The sequence below is a fragment of the Octopus sinensis genome, linkage group LG5 (genome assembly GCF_006345805.1).
Source record: "Octopus sinensis linkage group LG5, ASM634580v1, whole genome shotgun sequence".
Lineage (NCBI taxonomy): Eukaryota > Metazoa > Mollusca > Cephalopoda > Octopoda > Octopodidae > Octopus > Octopus sinensis.
In genome coordinates, this window is record NC_043001.1 from 87,052,206 (window position 1) to 87,068,115 (window position 15,910).

General features: G+C 38.5%; 1 protein-coding gene across 1 annotated transcript in view; it reads left to right on the forward strand.

The window, feature by feature from the left end:
- Positions 1-1,597: 1,597 nt before the first annotated feature.
- The window catches only part of LOC115212415 (protein FAM107B), a 218,975-nt gene continuing 204,662 nt past the window's right edge, over positions 1,598-15,910 (forward strand). Inside the window, exon 1 of the mRNA XM_029781323.2 lies at positions 1,598-2,792. Within this exon, the coding sequence (XP_029637183.1) occupies positions 2,589-2,792 (204 nt within the window). The 5' untranslated portion in view covers positions 1,598-2,588. The remainder of the gene's footprint in view (positions 2,793-15,910) is intronic.

A 15,910-nucleotide genomic window follows, 5' to 3' on the forward strand; every position in this document is an offset into this window, starting at 1 on the left:
GGTTAATATGGAGTACAACGGAGGAAATACAATAAGTTGATGAGAGGAGGGGTTGACGGGTATGTCGGGTGGAGTGCAACTAGTGTTTGTGTATTTTAAACGCGCACACATGCATATATAATATAAAGAGAATGAAGAAGAAAGACTCACACGTATGCATCTTAGATATGTGTGTGTATATTATATATACATATATACCCGTATATATACATACATATTGGCAGGGTGTGGCTGTGGCAAGCGGTTTGCTTCCCATTTAAGTCCCATTTAAGAATGTCTTTTAGTGAAGTATGCTCACTTAAAGTATTTAGTAGAAACTAAAAGAAGCTCGAGTGAGTGAGTGTGTGTGTGTATGTGTTTTTCTCCACCACCGCTTGACAACCGGTGTTGCTTTGTTTACGTTCCCCGTAATGTAGCGGTTCGCCCCCTCCCCCCAAAAAAATAATAATAAATAACGACCGAGGGAATAAGTACCAGGCTTTTACAAAAAAATAATTACTGGGATCGATTTATCTGACTAAACCCTTCAAGATAAAAGAAGTGTGTGTATGTGTGTGTGTGTGTTTTAGCTGTCTGGTTAGATGCACCAACGCTTTTTGCAGTCCTGTTGTGAGACAGGCTATCTATATACATTATGCAGTTTGAGCAGTTATCGGTATATTGTTTCCTTGCTAGTGGTCAATGTTGCTGCTACGGACAGTGATGGTGATGATGTGTGTGTTGCATTGATGATGTGACTGTCTGTGCGGCTCTCTGTGTGTGTGCGTGTGTGTGTGGTGTGTGTGTGTTGTGTGTGTGTGCGTGTGTGTGTGTGTGTTGTGTGTGTGTGTGTGTGTGTGTGCGTGCTAAGGCTGGGTGATCTAAGCATTGCAAGTGCAATATTATCATCATTACTAAGGCGAGGAACGGGCAGAATCGTTAGCACGCCGGACGAAGTGCTTGACGGCATTTCGTCCGGCGTGTATTTATAGCTTTCCATCGACTTAACTTTCTGTCTATCTAACGAAGGAATAGGAGAGAAAAAAAACGAAGAAGAAAAAAAAAAAAGTCTGACTTCTCAGTGAATTTAAAAGCATAGGAGGACACACCCGAGCTGGGAGCTGGCATCAGGTCTCGTGTTACGTCAAGGGATAGGGAGTGATGGAGTTTGGGTGAAAAGGAGCCAGTCGGTGGTTGTAACTGAGAATGGGGGAAAGACAGAGAGAGAGAGAGAGAGAGAGTTGCAAAACTTATAGACTAATACACACCCTATATATATATATATATATATATATATATATATATATATATACACACATACATACACATTTCATATACTCACACACAAACACACACATATATATATATATACATGTGCATATGTATATGCATATATGTATACATATAGAGGAGGGAGTGTGTGGAGGGGTGTAACTCTATCCCTGTCACTCCCCTCCCTCCTCTTCCAACTCTTTCTCTCTATGTGTGTCCGACACTCGTCCCTCTCACCCTTCCTTGCATCTTCTCCTTCTCCTTCTCCCTGGCAACTCCTTTTCTTTCTCCCAGTCAGTCGCTCGCTTGCATTTCATATTTCATCTACTCTCACCACTGCCCCCTCTGCTCTGTGTCCCGTTAGTCTTTCGCCTCTCAGCACAGCTGAGCGCTGTTTCTGAGATCGAGACGTGGTAAAAAGTTACTACGTCTTTTTCTTTTTACTATTTTCACACACTCACATACAACGCATACACGTACACAAATATATACACATATTACCCGTACACACACACACACCCGTACACATACACACACATACACAGACATATATTCGCTTCTGTTCTCTCGCTCTCACGAATTCGACCACATTTCAGATATTAGTTATTCAACAGTGCTGACAAAACAGATCACCAACATTTCATTAACACCACTTTATTAATAATATCTACATATTTCACTTCGACAACAACATCATCGCTGTCGTCATCGTCTGTCAGCAGTGGTCGTTGTTAAATAAATACACGCATTATAAATACACTGAGTGGGGCATACGAAACACGTTGTCATCTCACAACAAGTTACAATAACGACAATATTAATAACAGCCGCAATATATTTCAAGTTAAGTTCACCGTTCTTTTGAAAACGCGTAATCCGATTACATTTATTAGATATACACAGACACATTTATACTTCCACACACACACACATACACACAACTCTTGCGTTCAGTCCTATACCCATCGTTAATAAGGTATTTTTATAAAGGGTGGCATAATTTTTTTTTTTTTTTTTGCAGTGTCAACCTCCCTTTCCGTCTTTGATAACAGACAGGACACGCGAAAACCCCTTTCTCTCTTTCTCTCTACCCTGTCATACACACAGGACATTACAAATGACCGTGTCGTCGCGGTATATTTATCCCCTATAACCATGTAATTTCTGAACAGGGGTATACTAACGTATAAGAAAAAAAATATATACAATGTATGCTCCGTTGTGATTATTCTAGCTCGTTAACGATATTGTCAGACAGCCGAAATTCTAAATGTATATATGTTAGAGTGTGTATATTTTTGTGTGTATGTATGTATGTAAAAAGCTAGAGTAGTGAGATGGAAGTTTATGAAGCTATTGCGGATTTTACCCCGGATATAAACGACGCTTTGAGAAATGTCCTGACATTCTATGCTGGTGACAAGTTTGTACCTGTCACCTGTTCTGGTGAGGACTATGCCAGTTTGGCCGATGGACAGTGGGTCGGTGCCAGGGCACTGAAGGACAACCAAATTGGATATATACCAACCTCTTATATTCAGGTAAGTTGACACACAGTTTTATCGTTACCAGCAGTGTATTTAACTCTCTTTTTGTATACACACACATATTTATCTAAGCCACTGTAACATATGTATGTATTTGCTATTAGTAAGCCTATATAATCTGTTCATGTGGGTATATGTATATACATACATATACACACAAATGTATGTATATAATCATCTGCTTATGTATGTCCGTGTATTCATACATATGTGTGTGAGTGACATTGACATTTAGCAGATTCTTGTTTTTGTTTTTTTTTTATCTTCAGCGATGAGTGCTTCCCGAAACGTTAATGTTTTCCGTTCTGTATGCGCAGTAGAAAATCTATTCCAGTTTGATTTATCTTAGATTACTTTTTGCCAACCCAGAACATCATTCCACGGAGCATGCATGCACGTACGTATGTTTGTTCTGTGTGTGTGTGTGAGGTGTGAGAGAGAGAGAAAGTGTGTAAAGCTGTAAAACTTTGCGTCCTAAGGTCCCAGAATTTTGTGCAAGTTTTGTGTCTATCGCGAAATCCTATGTCAATATCTCACTTATGTAACTTCACATTTTATATATATATATATATATATAGTTACTGTTCCGTTATATATAGGATCACCAAAAGTACAATCCATTCAATAAGAGACATTATTTAATATACACAATATTTAAATACGAACTACAAAGTGTCATGCCGTGGAAACACAATAGTTCAGCAGATTTATATAACGTGCATTGTGTCTATGGATGTATATTTTATATATTCACACACACAAACACACACATATGGGTGTATGCTTTCTGCACATACACGGCTGTATGTTTTGTGCACAGATACATACACGTGTGTGTATGTATGTTTGCATGTGTTTCACACTCTCTCTCTCTTTCCCCACCCCCTCTCTGTATACACGCACATGTACACACACATGGGTATGTGTGTGTATACATATAGGTATATATATTCGTATGTATAGGGAACATTCGGCATGTATTACAAGTAAACGCGTTTTGTGAGTGTACGCTCCTATGTATGCGTATGTGTTATATATATATATATATATATATACACACACACACACATGTATGCACGTATGTTATTGTGAACGTTCGAATATGTGTGTATGTATATAGATAGATAGATAGATAGATAGATATAGGTGTACATATGTATATATGCTGACGTTTTTACATGCACTATTAGTACATGTAACAGTATATTGATAAGTGCTCAGTAAAAACAAATCATTACTTTAGTGCGTGTATACATGTGTGTAACTGCGAAACATCGATAAATTTCACATGCTTTATCTGCAAATATTGATGTTTTTATATATATATATATATATATATATATATATATATATATATATATATATATATATATATATATATATTGTACACACATACATACACACACACATACATATGGAAAAGTGTATAGCTATTAATATTGCGCTCTCTCACTCTTTACGTTTCTCTCTCACTCTCCATTTCTCTCTTTTTATCTATTTATCTATCTAATATTTTTCTTCGTATCCATTTGATGGTCAGACAATCGTTTCTCTAGTTGTGTATATATACGAATATATATATATATATATACACACACACACACACACACACATACATACAAACACTGTTTGTGTGCATACATACTTTGTTTTATAGATAGACAGATATTCCAAGGTTCGGGGAATCCGACCGATTTGTGTATTCCTTTATTCTTTTATTTAACTGGTTTCTGCCATTGGACTGCAGCCATGCTGGGACACCCGCTGCTTCAAGGGTTTAGTCGATCGTATCGATTGCAGTATTTATTTCCGATCGATATTTAACCTATTGATTTCTATCTGTCAAACTGCTAATTTATGGGACATAAAGGAACACTGCACAAAGAAGAACTAGTTTCTACAACCGTAGACATAAACTCACACACAGGCACACAACCATTTAAATACATGCACCGAACTCGGAACCACATGTTTACAAGCCAATCTTCTTAACCACACTGCTCTTTCATGTATGTATGTACGTATGTATACGTGTATGGGCGCGCGTCCATCTTTATGTGTTTGCTTGAGTGTATATATGCATGTGTAATATATATATATATATATATATATATATATATATATATATATATATATATATATAATAAAATACAAAATGGGACAAGAACGCAAAACATCCGGACAACTAGGTGATACAAAAAGGAACAACAAAACATCCAGATAGACGATACAAAAAAAAAACAAGGACGGGTCATTCGAAGCTTTCTATCCTCAGTCAAGAACCGGATCATCCTCGCAATTTCGGCTGATTAATCTTATATATATATATATATGATGTGTCTTCGTGGGTGTATATGCATGTACTTATGTATGTATATGTTTGAATGTAAGTATATGCATGTGTGTGTATGCTAATATATGTATATTAGCAGTATGTATATCTTCAATAGTATTACATACTATTGAAAGCCACTTAAACTGCGGTATCCGTCTCGAGAAAGCATCTCTATATTAGTTACATCCTCGACGAGTCACTTCACTTATCTACAACGGTTATATTCACCTTTCTTTTATATCTTAATAGGTCTGTCTCTTCAGAAATAAACGAAAACAGTATTCTTCAACTTGTAAAATTACTCGAGCAGTAAGATGTAAATAAAGACAGTTTCTTAAATCAAATCACTTGTTAAAAAAACTCTGAATATAGAATATGTATAGTCGTTGTATCCTATATCCGACGACTATTGAAGAGGTTGTAAGAAGCAACGAAAATTTTAGGAAAAAAATAATATAGGCGCAGGAGTGGCTATGTGGTAAGTAGCTTGCTTACAAACCACATGATTCCGGGTCTTTGGACAGGTGTCTTCTACTATATCCTCGGGCCGACCAAAGCCCTGTGAGTGGATCTGGTAGACTGAAACTGAAAGAAGCCCGTCGTGTATATATATATCGCTAGCCACTCCACATTCTTTATTTTCTCTCCTTGTTTCTTTCTGTGGAAGAGCGTAGGCTTGAAACGTTATAGACTTTTTCACTTTCCGAGCGTTAAACTAATACATCTATTTGTTGTCTACACCACCTGTCTTCGCCTTTTTTTCTCCCTATATATATATGTATGTGTGTGTGTGTGTATGTTTGTGTGTCCGTGATTGTCCCCCCAACATCGCTTGACAACCGATGCTGGTGTGTTTACGTCCCCGTAACTTAGCGGTTCGGCAAAAGAAGCTGATAGAATAAGTACTAGACTTACAGAGAATAAGTCCTGGGGGTCGATTTTCTTGACTAAAGGTAATGTCCTGTACCCGTATATGCATGTATATATACATATATATGTAGGTATGCACATATATGTATGTATATATGCATATATTTATATATTATATATATATATATATATATATATATACATATATATAGTTGAAATTTATAGAAAAACAAATGAGAAAACAGGTGTATGAACAACAAGCAGGTATATGCTCGGGAAAATGAAAAAGTCTTTACGTTTCGAGCCTACGCTCTCCAGCAGAAAGGAATGAGAAAATAAACAGAGAATGACAAATAATAAAAAAAAAAAAACTCAGAGATTTAGCTGTACGTGCGCAATGAATTTCTTTCAGTCACCGTCTACCAAATCTATTCACAAGGATTTGCTAAACCAATGTCCCACACAGTACGACTGAACCCCGGAACCACGTGGTTGGGAAGCAAGCTTCGTACCACACAGCCACGCTTGCGCCTTTTGTGTGTGTGTGTGTGTGTGTGTGGTAAGAAGTTTGCTTCCCATCTACAGTCTTACGGCGTTGTATCTTCGACTATAGCTCCGGACCGACAAAAGCCTTGTGAGTGGATTTGGTTGGCGGAAATTAACAAAAAAGAAAAGGAAAGAAAAGGAAAGAAAAAAAATGCATGCATGCATGCATGTATGTATGTATGTATGTATATGTGACTGTTTGTGTTCCTCCCCCACTACAGGTGTTGATTTATGTCCACGTAAACTAGCAGTTCGGTAAAAGAGATCGATATAATATGTCCCATGGTCGAGCTTTTTGACTTAAACCTTTTATGACAGTGTCTCAGTTCCAAATGTGAATTTGTCTGTGTTAACTATATCCCAAAGATGGAGCCTTATATCTTTGTTGGAAACCGGAAAATTTATAATAATTAAAAAATAGAAGAGACATACATACATACGTACGTACGTGTGTGTGTGTGTGTATGATAACCGAAGTCGGGTCGCCTACACGTAACACCCGGTGACTCCAGGATACCGGATTGATGGTGTACCCAAATATTGAATCTACAGATGTATGTAGAGCTATATCTAACACACACACGCACACACACACACACACACATACATACATACATACATACACACTCAATAACAGCTAGCTTTAACGAAATTTCGAAGTCACTGTTATATTTTCAAAAATATTTATCTCTAAACCATCTATTGAGTTCTTCGTTCAGTTAATGTTTCTCTCTTTCTCCCCCTCTCCCTCTTTGTCTCTCTCTCCTTCTTTGTCTCTCTCTCCTTCTCTCTCTCTCTCTCTCTCTGAATCACCACACATTATATGTGGTTATCTCCGTGTGTGTGTAATACTTTTTGAGTGTAAAAAAGAAATTGCCAGAAAATAATAGGCTTCGTCATTTTGAATGCATTAACCATTATACATACACGATTCGCGCGCGTGTATGTGCTGTAGTAGTTGTAGTAGATCTTTGTGTTGATATATATCTGAATGCATCATAGAAAATATATATATGTACCGACATAAAAAATAACATAAATACACGTTCTTCATATACTAAACAGACACATACATACACACACACACACACACACACACACACACATACACACACACACACACACGCGCGTGCTGTGACGTAGCTAGTGTGCTGTTCGGGGCAGCCGTTGAGTTTGCTGCTATTCCCGGACCTCCTAACCTATGCAGGCTTGTACAGCAGACACAAAGGTGCCAGCCCCTTAACAACGTCATCCCTAGCGGACAGCCCCAGCCGCGTCTCCCCTACCTCACTCCCGGACACTCCCTACGCTACTGACTACATGCATATACAGAGCAGAACTCTGTAACCTTTTTTCACTTGCAGTACACTTATATTCTTTTCAAAATTCGGCGGCACACCTGAACTAAACATACAACTAAAAATATAGGGGAAAAATTATATTCAGGTTACACTGCGGCATACCAGTGTGCCGTGCCATACCGGTTGCGGAGCACTGATATAGACTGATAGATTGGTTGTAGTGTCTTTGTGTACGCATCGGATATAGAAACAGGATTTCCAGATACTTTGTATCCTTACGGTGACGTTCCCAAATTCTCAACTGGATTTGTACTCTGCAATGCAAACTAGCAATCCTCAGTTCTACAGCACAGCGTTACTTCTTGAAGCTACAAATTGTTAATAACCTGCTGTGCAGACGAATTGCATCATTTGTGAGTTTCTTGACCTAGGCTGCAACACTCCAGCCTCTCAAAGTGACCAACCAAATCAACTCTTCTTTAATATCAGAGGTTTTAAAGTAGGGTTGTGGGGGTTTTTTTGGGGTTTTTTTTAACAGAGATCTTGCGATTTTACCTTTTTCATCACAAGGACACAATACTGCATATATCAAAGATACAGACTTGTGTCCTGTTCTCTGTACACATTAACAACACTAAAATTTAGGCTTCACAATTTCTCGTACAGAACCCAATAGGATTGCTTCAGCAGCATTATAGGTCTCCAGGCAAATCACTGTACTGGACCCTATAGTATTTATGTACTGACAGCAAGACAATATACATGTATCAGAATTAGATTTCCAGTCTTGGGAGACAATCCCAGGCGTCTGCGCAGTGTGCTCTTGCATTAAGACGGCACACATGTACACGATGGCAGAAACGTATTTGGAGATTGTTTATTACTGAAAGAGTTTTTCTTAGAGATAACTCTAAAGGAGGGGGCGAAAACCACTCACTAGGAATGGTCAAAGCTAAAATGGGAAAAAGTTCGCGACTCCTTTAGTGCGCCTGGACATTTACACTTTGGTGTGCGGTCTGCGTGGCTATTTACGTGCAGTCTATCCTTAACTTTAATCCTAACCATTACTCTTAGCCCTAATCTTTACCCTAAACACTAACCCTAATCTTAGCACAGATCAGCGTAGACGACGGATACTTCGGTAGAGTGCACGATTAAGTAACACCGAAAATTTGGCGCCATCCTGTATACATCGCCAAAACGGCACCACAGGTGGAATAAACATCAGAGATATTTTGCCCCACCCGGAAACTGCAAGAGATACTCAAGTTTTGCTATCTTTTCTAAATCCATAGCAATGCTGGAAAGCCTTTCGTATCGTCAGCAGGTATCTCAGGGTCACAAGCGTCTAGCCTCTTAGCCTGTACACTTCATCGGAGTTGGGCAACGTGGACTGAGCTAGTCTTCACCTATTTGCTATCTCTTAACAACCACAGCCATCTTGAGTTAGTTTCAGCTACCGTACCTATTTCCTTAATGGCTTTCTTTAATTGTTTGGGTTCCAGACCTGTCTTCTGTAGGAAATAGTACACTGATCTAGATGGGAAGCCGCAAAGACTTGAGCGAGAAAATACTTCAGCTCTTGTCAGTTGCTGACCTTACATAGATCTTAAGTAAGAGTGCTAGAGTACTGCTCACGTTTCTAGGACAGTTCAGCTGTTTCACACACGAACATCCTAAACCACATCTAAAAGAAAGCCATTCAAGTGATTACCAACGATTCAATTACCTTCGTTCTTCAATCATTAGAGCTGGAATTCCCTACCCCTCCCACCTGTATTTTTCCCGTACAAGTTGGAAGTGAACATTCAGCTACAGCAATATCTCCAGTGTGGAAATCCAACAAAAATTTAATATGAACACTGTATCTTTTGCTTTGGCTCAAATTAACATTAGGAAACTCTTGGCTGGCTGAACTGTTTCTTAATCATTCCGCTATTCGCGTTCCCTTTCTCTCCCCCTCTCTCAATTACACTCACGTGTGTGTGTGTATCGATGTTTATATATTGGTGTGTGTATATATATATATATATATATATATATATATATATGAGCAAAACGCCCCCCGTCCAAAACATGAGTTGTCAAACATTTAAACCAAATTTTCTCAAAACTTGTCCGACCGTCCCATTAGTCTCCCCTTTGAGAAACACTGATTTAACGTAAATTTGAGACACCAGCAAAAGAAGAAATAAAGATAAACTTTTTTCTATTCCAAAGAAAAACGATTTTATTCACACAAATATGCAAAAGACTATATACTGCATTTTGTGGCATTATTTCAAGCCAGCCTGCTTTTTTTTTTTTTTTTGCGCAAACTGCACGTGCATTTTTCTCGCGTATGCGTAGTATCGATCGCAACAGCTGATGTACTAACGCGTACAAATTCACGTTCCCACGGCTTTATCAATCGCATTCGCACCTGGAATCGATTTTTGTTATTTTTTCAAGATTTATACACACCCTGATACCGTCGGTATCTACATATCAAATTTGAGAGCAATCGGATGGAGGATGCCCGAGATCCTAGAAGACACACAGACTGACAGACAGAACGAAATTTTGTGTATAGTAACATAGTTTTGGGAGATTTCTCCAAAAACTATGTTACTATACACAAAATTTTCTAACATTTTTCTAACATAACGACTTAAATATATTCTTTAACCTTATAAAACAAGCCTTCTGTAGTTTTTTCACTCTTTTCTATTTTTTATACATCCAACTACGTGCTTTCACACACCAACTTTCTCACCTATATATATATATATATGTATATATATATACATATATATATATATATGTACGTGTGTGTGAAGGCGCGTGACCTTGTGGTTGGGGTATTACATTTAAGATCTAGCGACATTTTTGTGTTCTTGAGCACTTCATTTCGCGTTGCTTCACTACTCAGATGTAAATGAGTAACTCTGCGACAGACTAGCCTTCCGATCAGTGGGAATGTTATCCTGCTCGCTTAGTTTAAGTGCTAACGCACGAAACTCTCCGCACTTACGTCACGCTGTTACTTCAACCAAATATTGATTTTAAATTTTGGCACAAGGCCAGCAATTTCAGAGGAGACGGTAACTTAATTACATCGACCACTGTGCTCAGCTGGTACTTACTTTATCAACCTGTAAGTATCAAAGGCCAAGTTGACCTCAGCAGAATTTGAACTCAGAAGATTAGGACGGATGAATGAAATACCTATTTCTTTACTACCCACAAGGGGCTAAACACAAAGAGGACAAACAAGGACAGACAAACGGATTAAGTCGATTACATCGACCCCTGTGCGTAACTGGTACTTAATTTATCGACCCCGAAAGGATGAAAGGCAAAGTCGAGCTCGGCGGAATTTGAACTCAGAACGTAACGGCAGACGAAATACGGCTACGCATTTCGCCCGGCGTGCTAACGTTTCGGCCAACTCACCGTTTGTTGACTAAACCCCCTCTCTCAGGTATCCATCTCCTTAAGAAAATATCCGGGCTAGTCAAGTCTGGGGAACGTGAAGGCCAGTTGACACTGCCGTAGTGGGAGATTATTTTCTCTCCAAAGTACTGTCGTAGCAACTACATGGTTTCTCTTACGGTTGTGGAAGTTACCCTGTCTTGCTGGAACCATGTGTGAGGTCTACTTTGAATGGCCTTCACGTTCCCTAGACTTGACTTGTCCGGAGACAACAAACCGCAGACCCTAGTGCAACTGAAGGAGAACTTCAATAGAGAAATCAAAGAAGTGGGGTCTGAAACTCTTGAGGATGTTATGGAGCACGTTTTGGAAAGAGGACGGGCGTGCAAAGCCAAAAATAGCTGCCGTTTAAGCGATGTCATTTTTCATATGTGATGTAGTGGAGTTGCAAAATTTGACTTATGCATATTAATTTCCATTATGTTCTTTATATTGTATCAAACTTTCATGCACATATCTGTAAAGTTAAGGAAGTTATTAAAAGTTGAAAACCATCAGTGTCTTTTGGGACACCCTGTGTATGTGTGTGTATATATATGCACACGCACACACAGTCAGCCAAAAGTCACCTGACAATAAATCAAACTCAATTTAATTTCAAGATTAAAACAAAAAAGTTATTTTATATGAGACTTCGCTAATAAGTAGACAAATGTTGAAAAAAAATGGTGATTTTTAACTCACAGTATTCAATTATTAAACATTCATAATCGGAATGAATAAATAAAATTAAATATTAAGTATTTATGGAATTTTGATTTACTGTCGAGCGACTTTTAGCCAACACATACAGGTTAGGTGCCTCCGGTCAGCCGGTCTAATGAGTCGCCTATATTGCTAAAAGCAATAATAGACGTGGAACCAATGATAAGTTCTGACCGGCCATAACCAAAGACTATATAACATACGAAACCTGCTTCCCAACCACATGGTTCCAGGTTCAGTCCTACTACGTAGCACTTTGGGAAAGTGTGTTCTACTATAGCCTTGGGCCAGCCAAAGACTTGTGAGCGGATTTGGCAGATGGTAATTGGAAGAAGCTGGTCATATATATATGTGTATCACCACCGCTTGACAACCGGTGTTGGTGTGTTTTCGTCACTGTAACTTAGCGATTCGACAAAAAGGACCAATAGAATAAGTACTAGGGTTTAAAAAAATGTCCTGGGGTTGATTTGTTCGACTAAAACCCTTTAAGGCGGCGTCCCAGCATGGCCGCAGTCAAATGACTGAAACGAGTAAAAGATACATACATGCTTACTCAGATGTAAATGAGTAACTCTGCGACAGACCAGCCTTCCGATCAGTGGGAATGTTATCCTGCTCGCTTAGTTTTAGTGCTAACGCACGAAACTCTCCGCACTTATGTCACACTGTTACTTCAGCCAAATATTGGTTTTAAATTTTGGCACAAGGTCAGCAATTTCAGGGGAGACGCTAACTTAGAGATGACCCGGAAGTTGTTCCTCTTCAATTACTATCGTAAAGAGCAGTAACTTTCTTCAATTGAATACACGTCGTTGATTGGTTGAAATTACCCAAATGCGACGACTTTAACACGAAATAACTTCTAAAATAGGAAATTTTGTCAAAACCGTTCGGAGTAAACCGTGTTCTGCGTGAGAAATTCTACCAGTATTCGAAGTTTCAAACTGTTGAGTTAAGAAAATTAATTTTAAAAAATCTGTTAGGTACCGGATCGATCCCAAAATCTAATCAGTTCGTGCCAGTCACGAGACCAAACATCCTTGAAAGTTTCATCCGAATCCATCCCGCGGTTCTTGAGATATCTTGTCCATGGACAAACAAACACGACTGAAAACAATACCTACGCCTTATATAGGCGGAGATATAAATAAAACTGGCACTTTCTCAGTTACGACAGTGAGTGTTCCAGTTGATCCTATCAACGGAACAACCTGATCGTGAAATTAATGTGTAAGTGGCTGAGCGAGCACTCTACAGATACGCGTGGGAGATTCAGAATGACAAGGCTGGCTCCGTCAAATTCTAGTACTATTCATTTTTGTCAGTTGTGTTGACTGAAGCAACGTGCAATAAAATGTCTTCCTCAAGGACACAATGCGCCGCCGAGAATGGAACTCACGACTATACGATCGTGTGCCGAAAGTGGAATTTTTTTTTTTTTTGTTTTGTGTTTTCGTTGACGGAATTACGGTGTCCTGATATGCTACAAAACCATTTTTGAGTCTGGAAAACGGGGTAGGGTGGAACACTCGGCAATTTCACCCCACCCCCATTTTCAAGTATTATTTGCTATTTCTTTACCTATAATCTCTATTTCCATAAACGGCAAAATGTCTGTGTATTTGTATGTCTGTGTGTCCTCTATACAAATCCAGTTTTTCACGTAAAAGGCTCGCATTTTCTATTGACTTTCAAAACTGTCTGAGGGTGGTCGTGAAGATCTTGTCATTTCCCCAGTCACCCCAGAAAGCTATTAAAAATCGATAAACCGACCCCTTATGCCCATAAGTTATGGTCATATCCATTCAAGCACTAGCACTAGACCCGGCAACGCCGGGTCATAGTGCTAGTTTTAGATAACATTTTGCAAAAATACGTTTTCGAGAGGATGTGAATTACATTAGATTGAAAATTCAAAGAAGTTTGAAATGAATAAGTGAAAATGCAGAGGTTATAGAAGTTAGAGTGGTATCGAAGCCAGTGGAGAGATAAAGAATAAATAATTAATCTAAAAAAACACACGTTAGTTTGTGTATGAAACAAATAAAAGTATATTAAAACGAAAATATCTTTTTCATACCTTTTAAAATTACTGGGTATAATATATAATAGTCCCGAATATAGATTTTTTTCCATTGCAATTTTTGGCGCCGAAATGTGTTTCATTTTTGTGTGGGGAGAGAGAAAGAGAGAGTTACTGGGTGACGAAGTTTACCTAAACATTGAATGGGTAACAGTCTATCATAATTATATATATATATATTATACATCATCAACGTTTAACGTTTGCTTTCGATGCTAGCATGGGCTGGACGGTTTGACTGAGGACTGGCAAGCCAGGAGGCTGCAATGAGGCTGCAGTCTGTTCTGACAAGGTTTCTACAGCTGGATGCTCTTCCTAACGCCAACCACTCCGAGACTGTAGTGGATGCTTTCCAAGTGTGACTGGCACGGGAGACAAGGAAAGACATTCAGCCTTAGAAACCTTGTCAGAACAGACTGCAGCCTCCTGGTTTGCCAGTCCTCAGTCAAACCGTCAAACCCATGCCAGCATGGAAAGCAAACGTTAAACGATGATGATGGATAATAACATATATATAATTATGATACTGTTACCCATTCAATGTTTAGGTAAACTTCGTCACCCACTCACTCTCTCTTTCTCTCACTCACTCACTATTTCTTTCTCACTCACCACACAAAAATGAAACATATTTCGGCGCCAAAAGGTGCAAAGCGAAAATCTATATTTGGGACCATTATATATATATTATATCCAGTGATTTTAAAAGGTATGAAAAAGATATTTTCGTTTTAATATACTTTTACTTGTTTCATACACAAACTAACGTGTGTGTTTTTTTTTTAAGATTAATTATTTATCATTCTTTATCTCTCCACTGGCTTCGATACCACTCTAACTTCTATAACCTCTGCATTTTCACTTATTCATTTCAAACTTCTTTGAATTTTCAATCTAATGTAATCCACACTCTCTCGAAAGAGTATGTTTGCAGAATGTTATCTAAAATTATGGGTAAAGAAAAAAATAGCAAAAAATACCTGAAAATGGGGGGTGGGGGTGAAATTGTCGAGGGTTCCACCCTACCCCGTTTTCCGGACCCAAAACGGGTTTTGTTGCATATTAGGAGGTCGCCGGAATTCAGTAAACGAAAAAGAAAAAATATTTCCAATGATTCCGGGATATGGGAGGGACTCCGGTTCCACCCCAACTTTTTTTCCGAACAAAAATGAGTTTGCTGCATATTAGGAGGTCAGGGTACTTGATTCCATGCAAAAATTCCGAGGTTTTTTTCTTCTTAAGGGTGAAAAGATCAATGGGGGTGAGAGGTGAAATTTTCGAGGCTTCCACCCCACTCCATCCCGTTTTCCGGACCCCCAAAAGGGTTTTGTAGTATATTAGGTGGTCATCGGGATTCATTCAACGAAAAAAAAATTTCCAATGATTCCGGGAAATGGGGGGTCCGGTCCCCCACCCGGCCTTTTTTCTGAACAAAAATAAGGTGTTTGCAGCATATTAGAAGGTCAGGGTACTTGATTCCACGCTAAAAATCTGAGTTTTTTTTTTCTTTTTCCTTAGTGAAAATCGTGCGGGTGAAAGGATAAAAGGCGAAGTTTCGACAAGCGAAACATCGCCGGATAAAATAATACCAGATTCTTGATGTGAAATCGTGTGTTGAAACTAATATTGTTCCCGGATGGTCTTTTTTTTCTGTGCATGTTTATTTGGCAAAATAAATAAATAAATAAAAATGGCCATCCCGAAATACAATATATATATATATAATATATATATATATATATATATATATATAGGTCTTCCATACAGTCTACCAGATTCTTTTAAGGTATATACA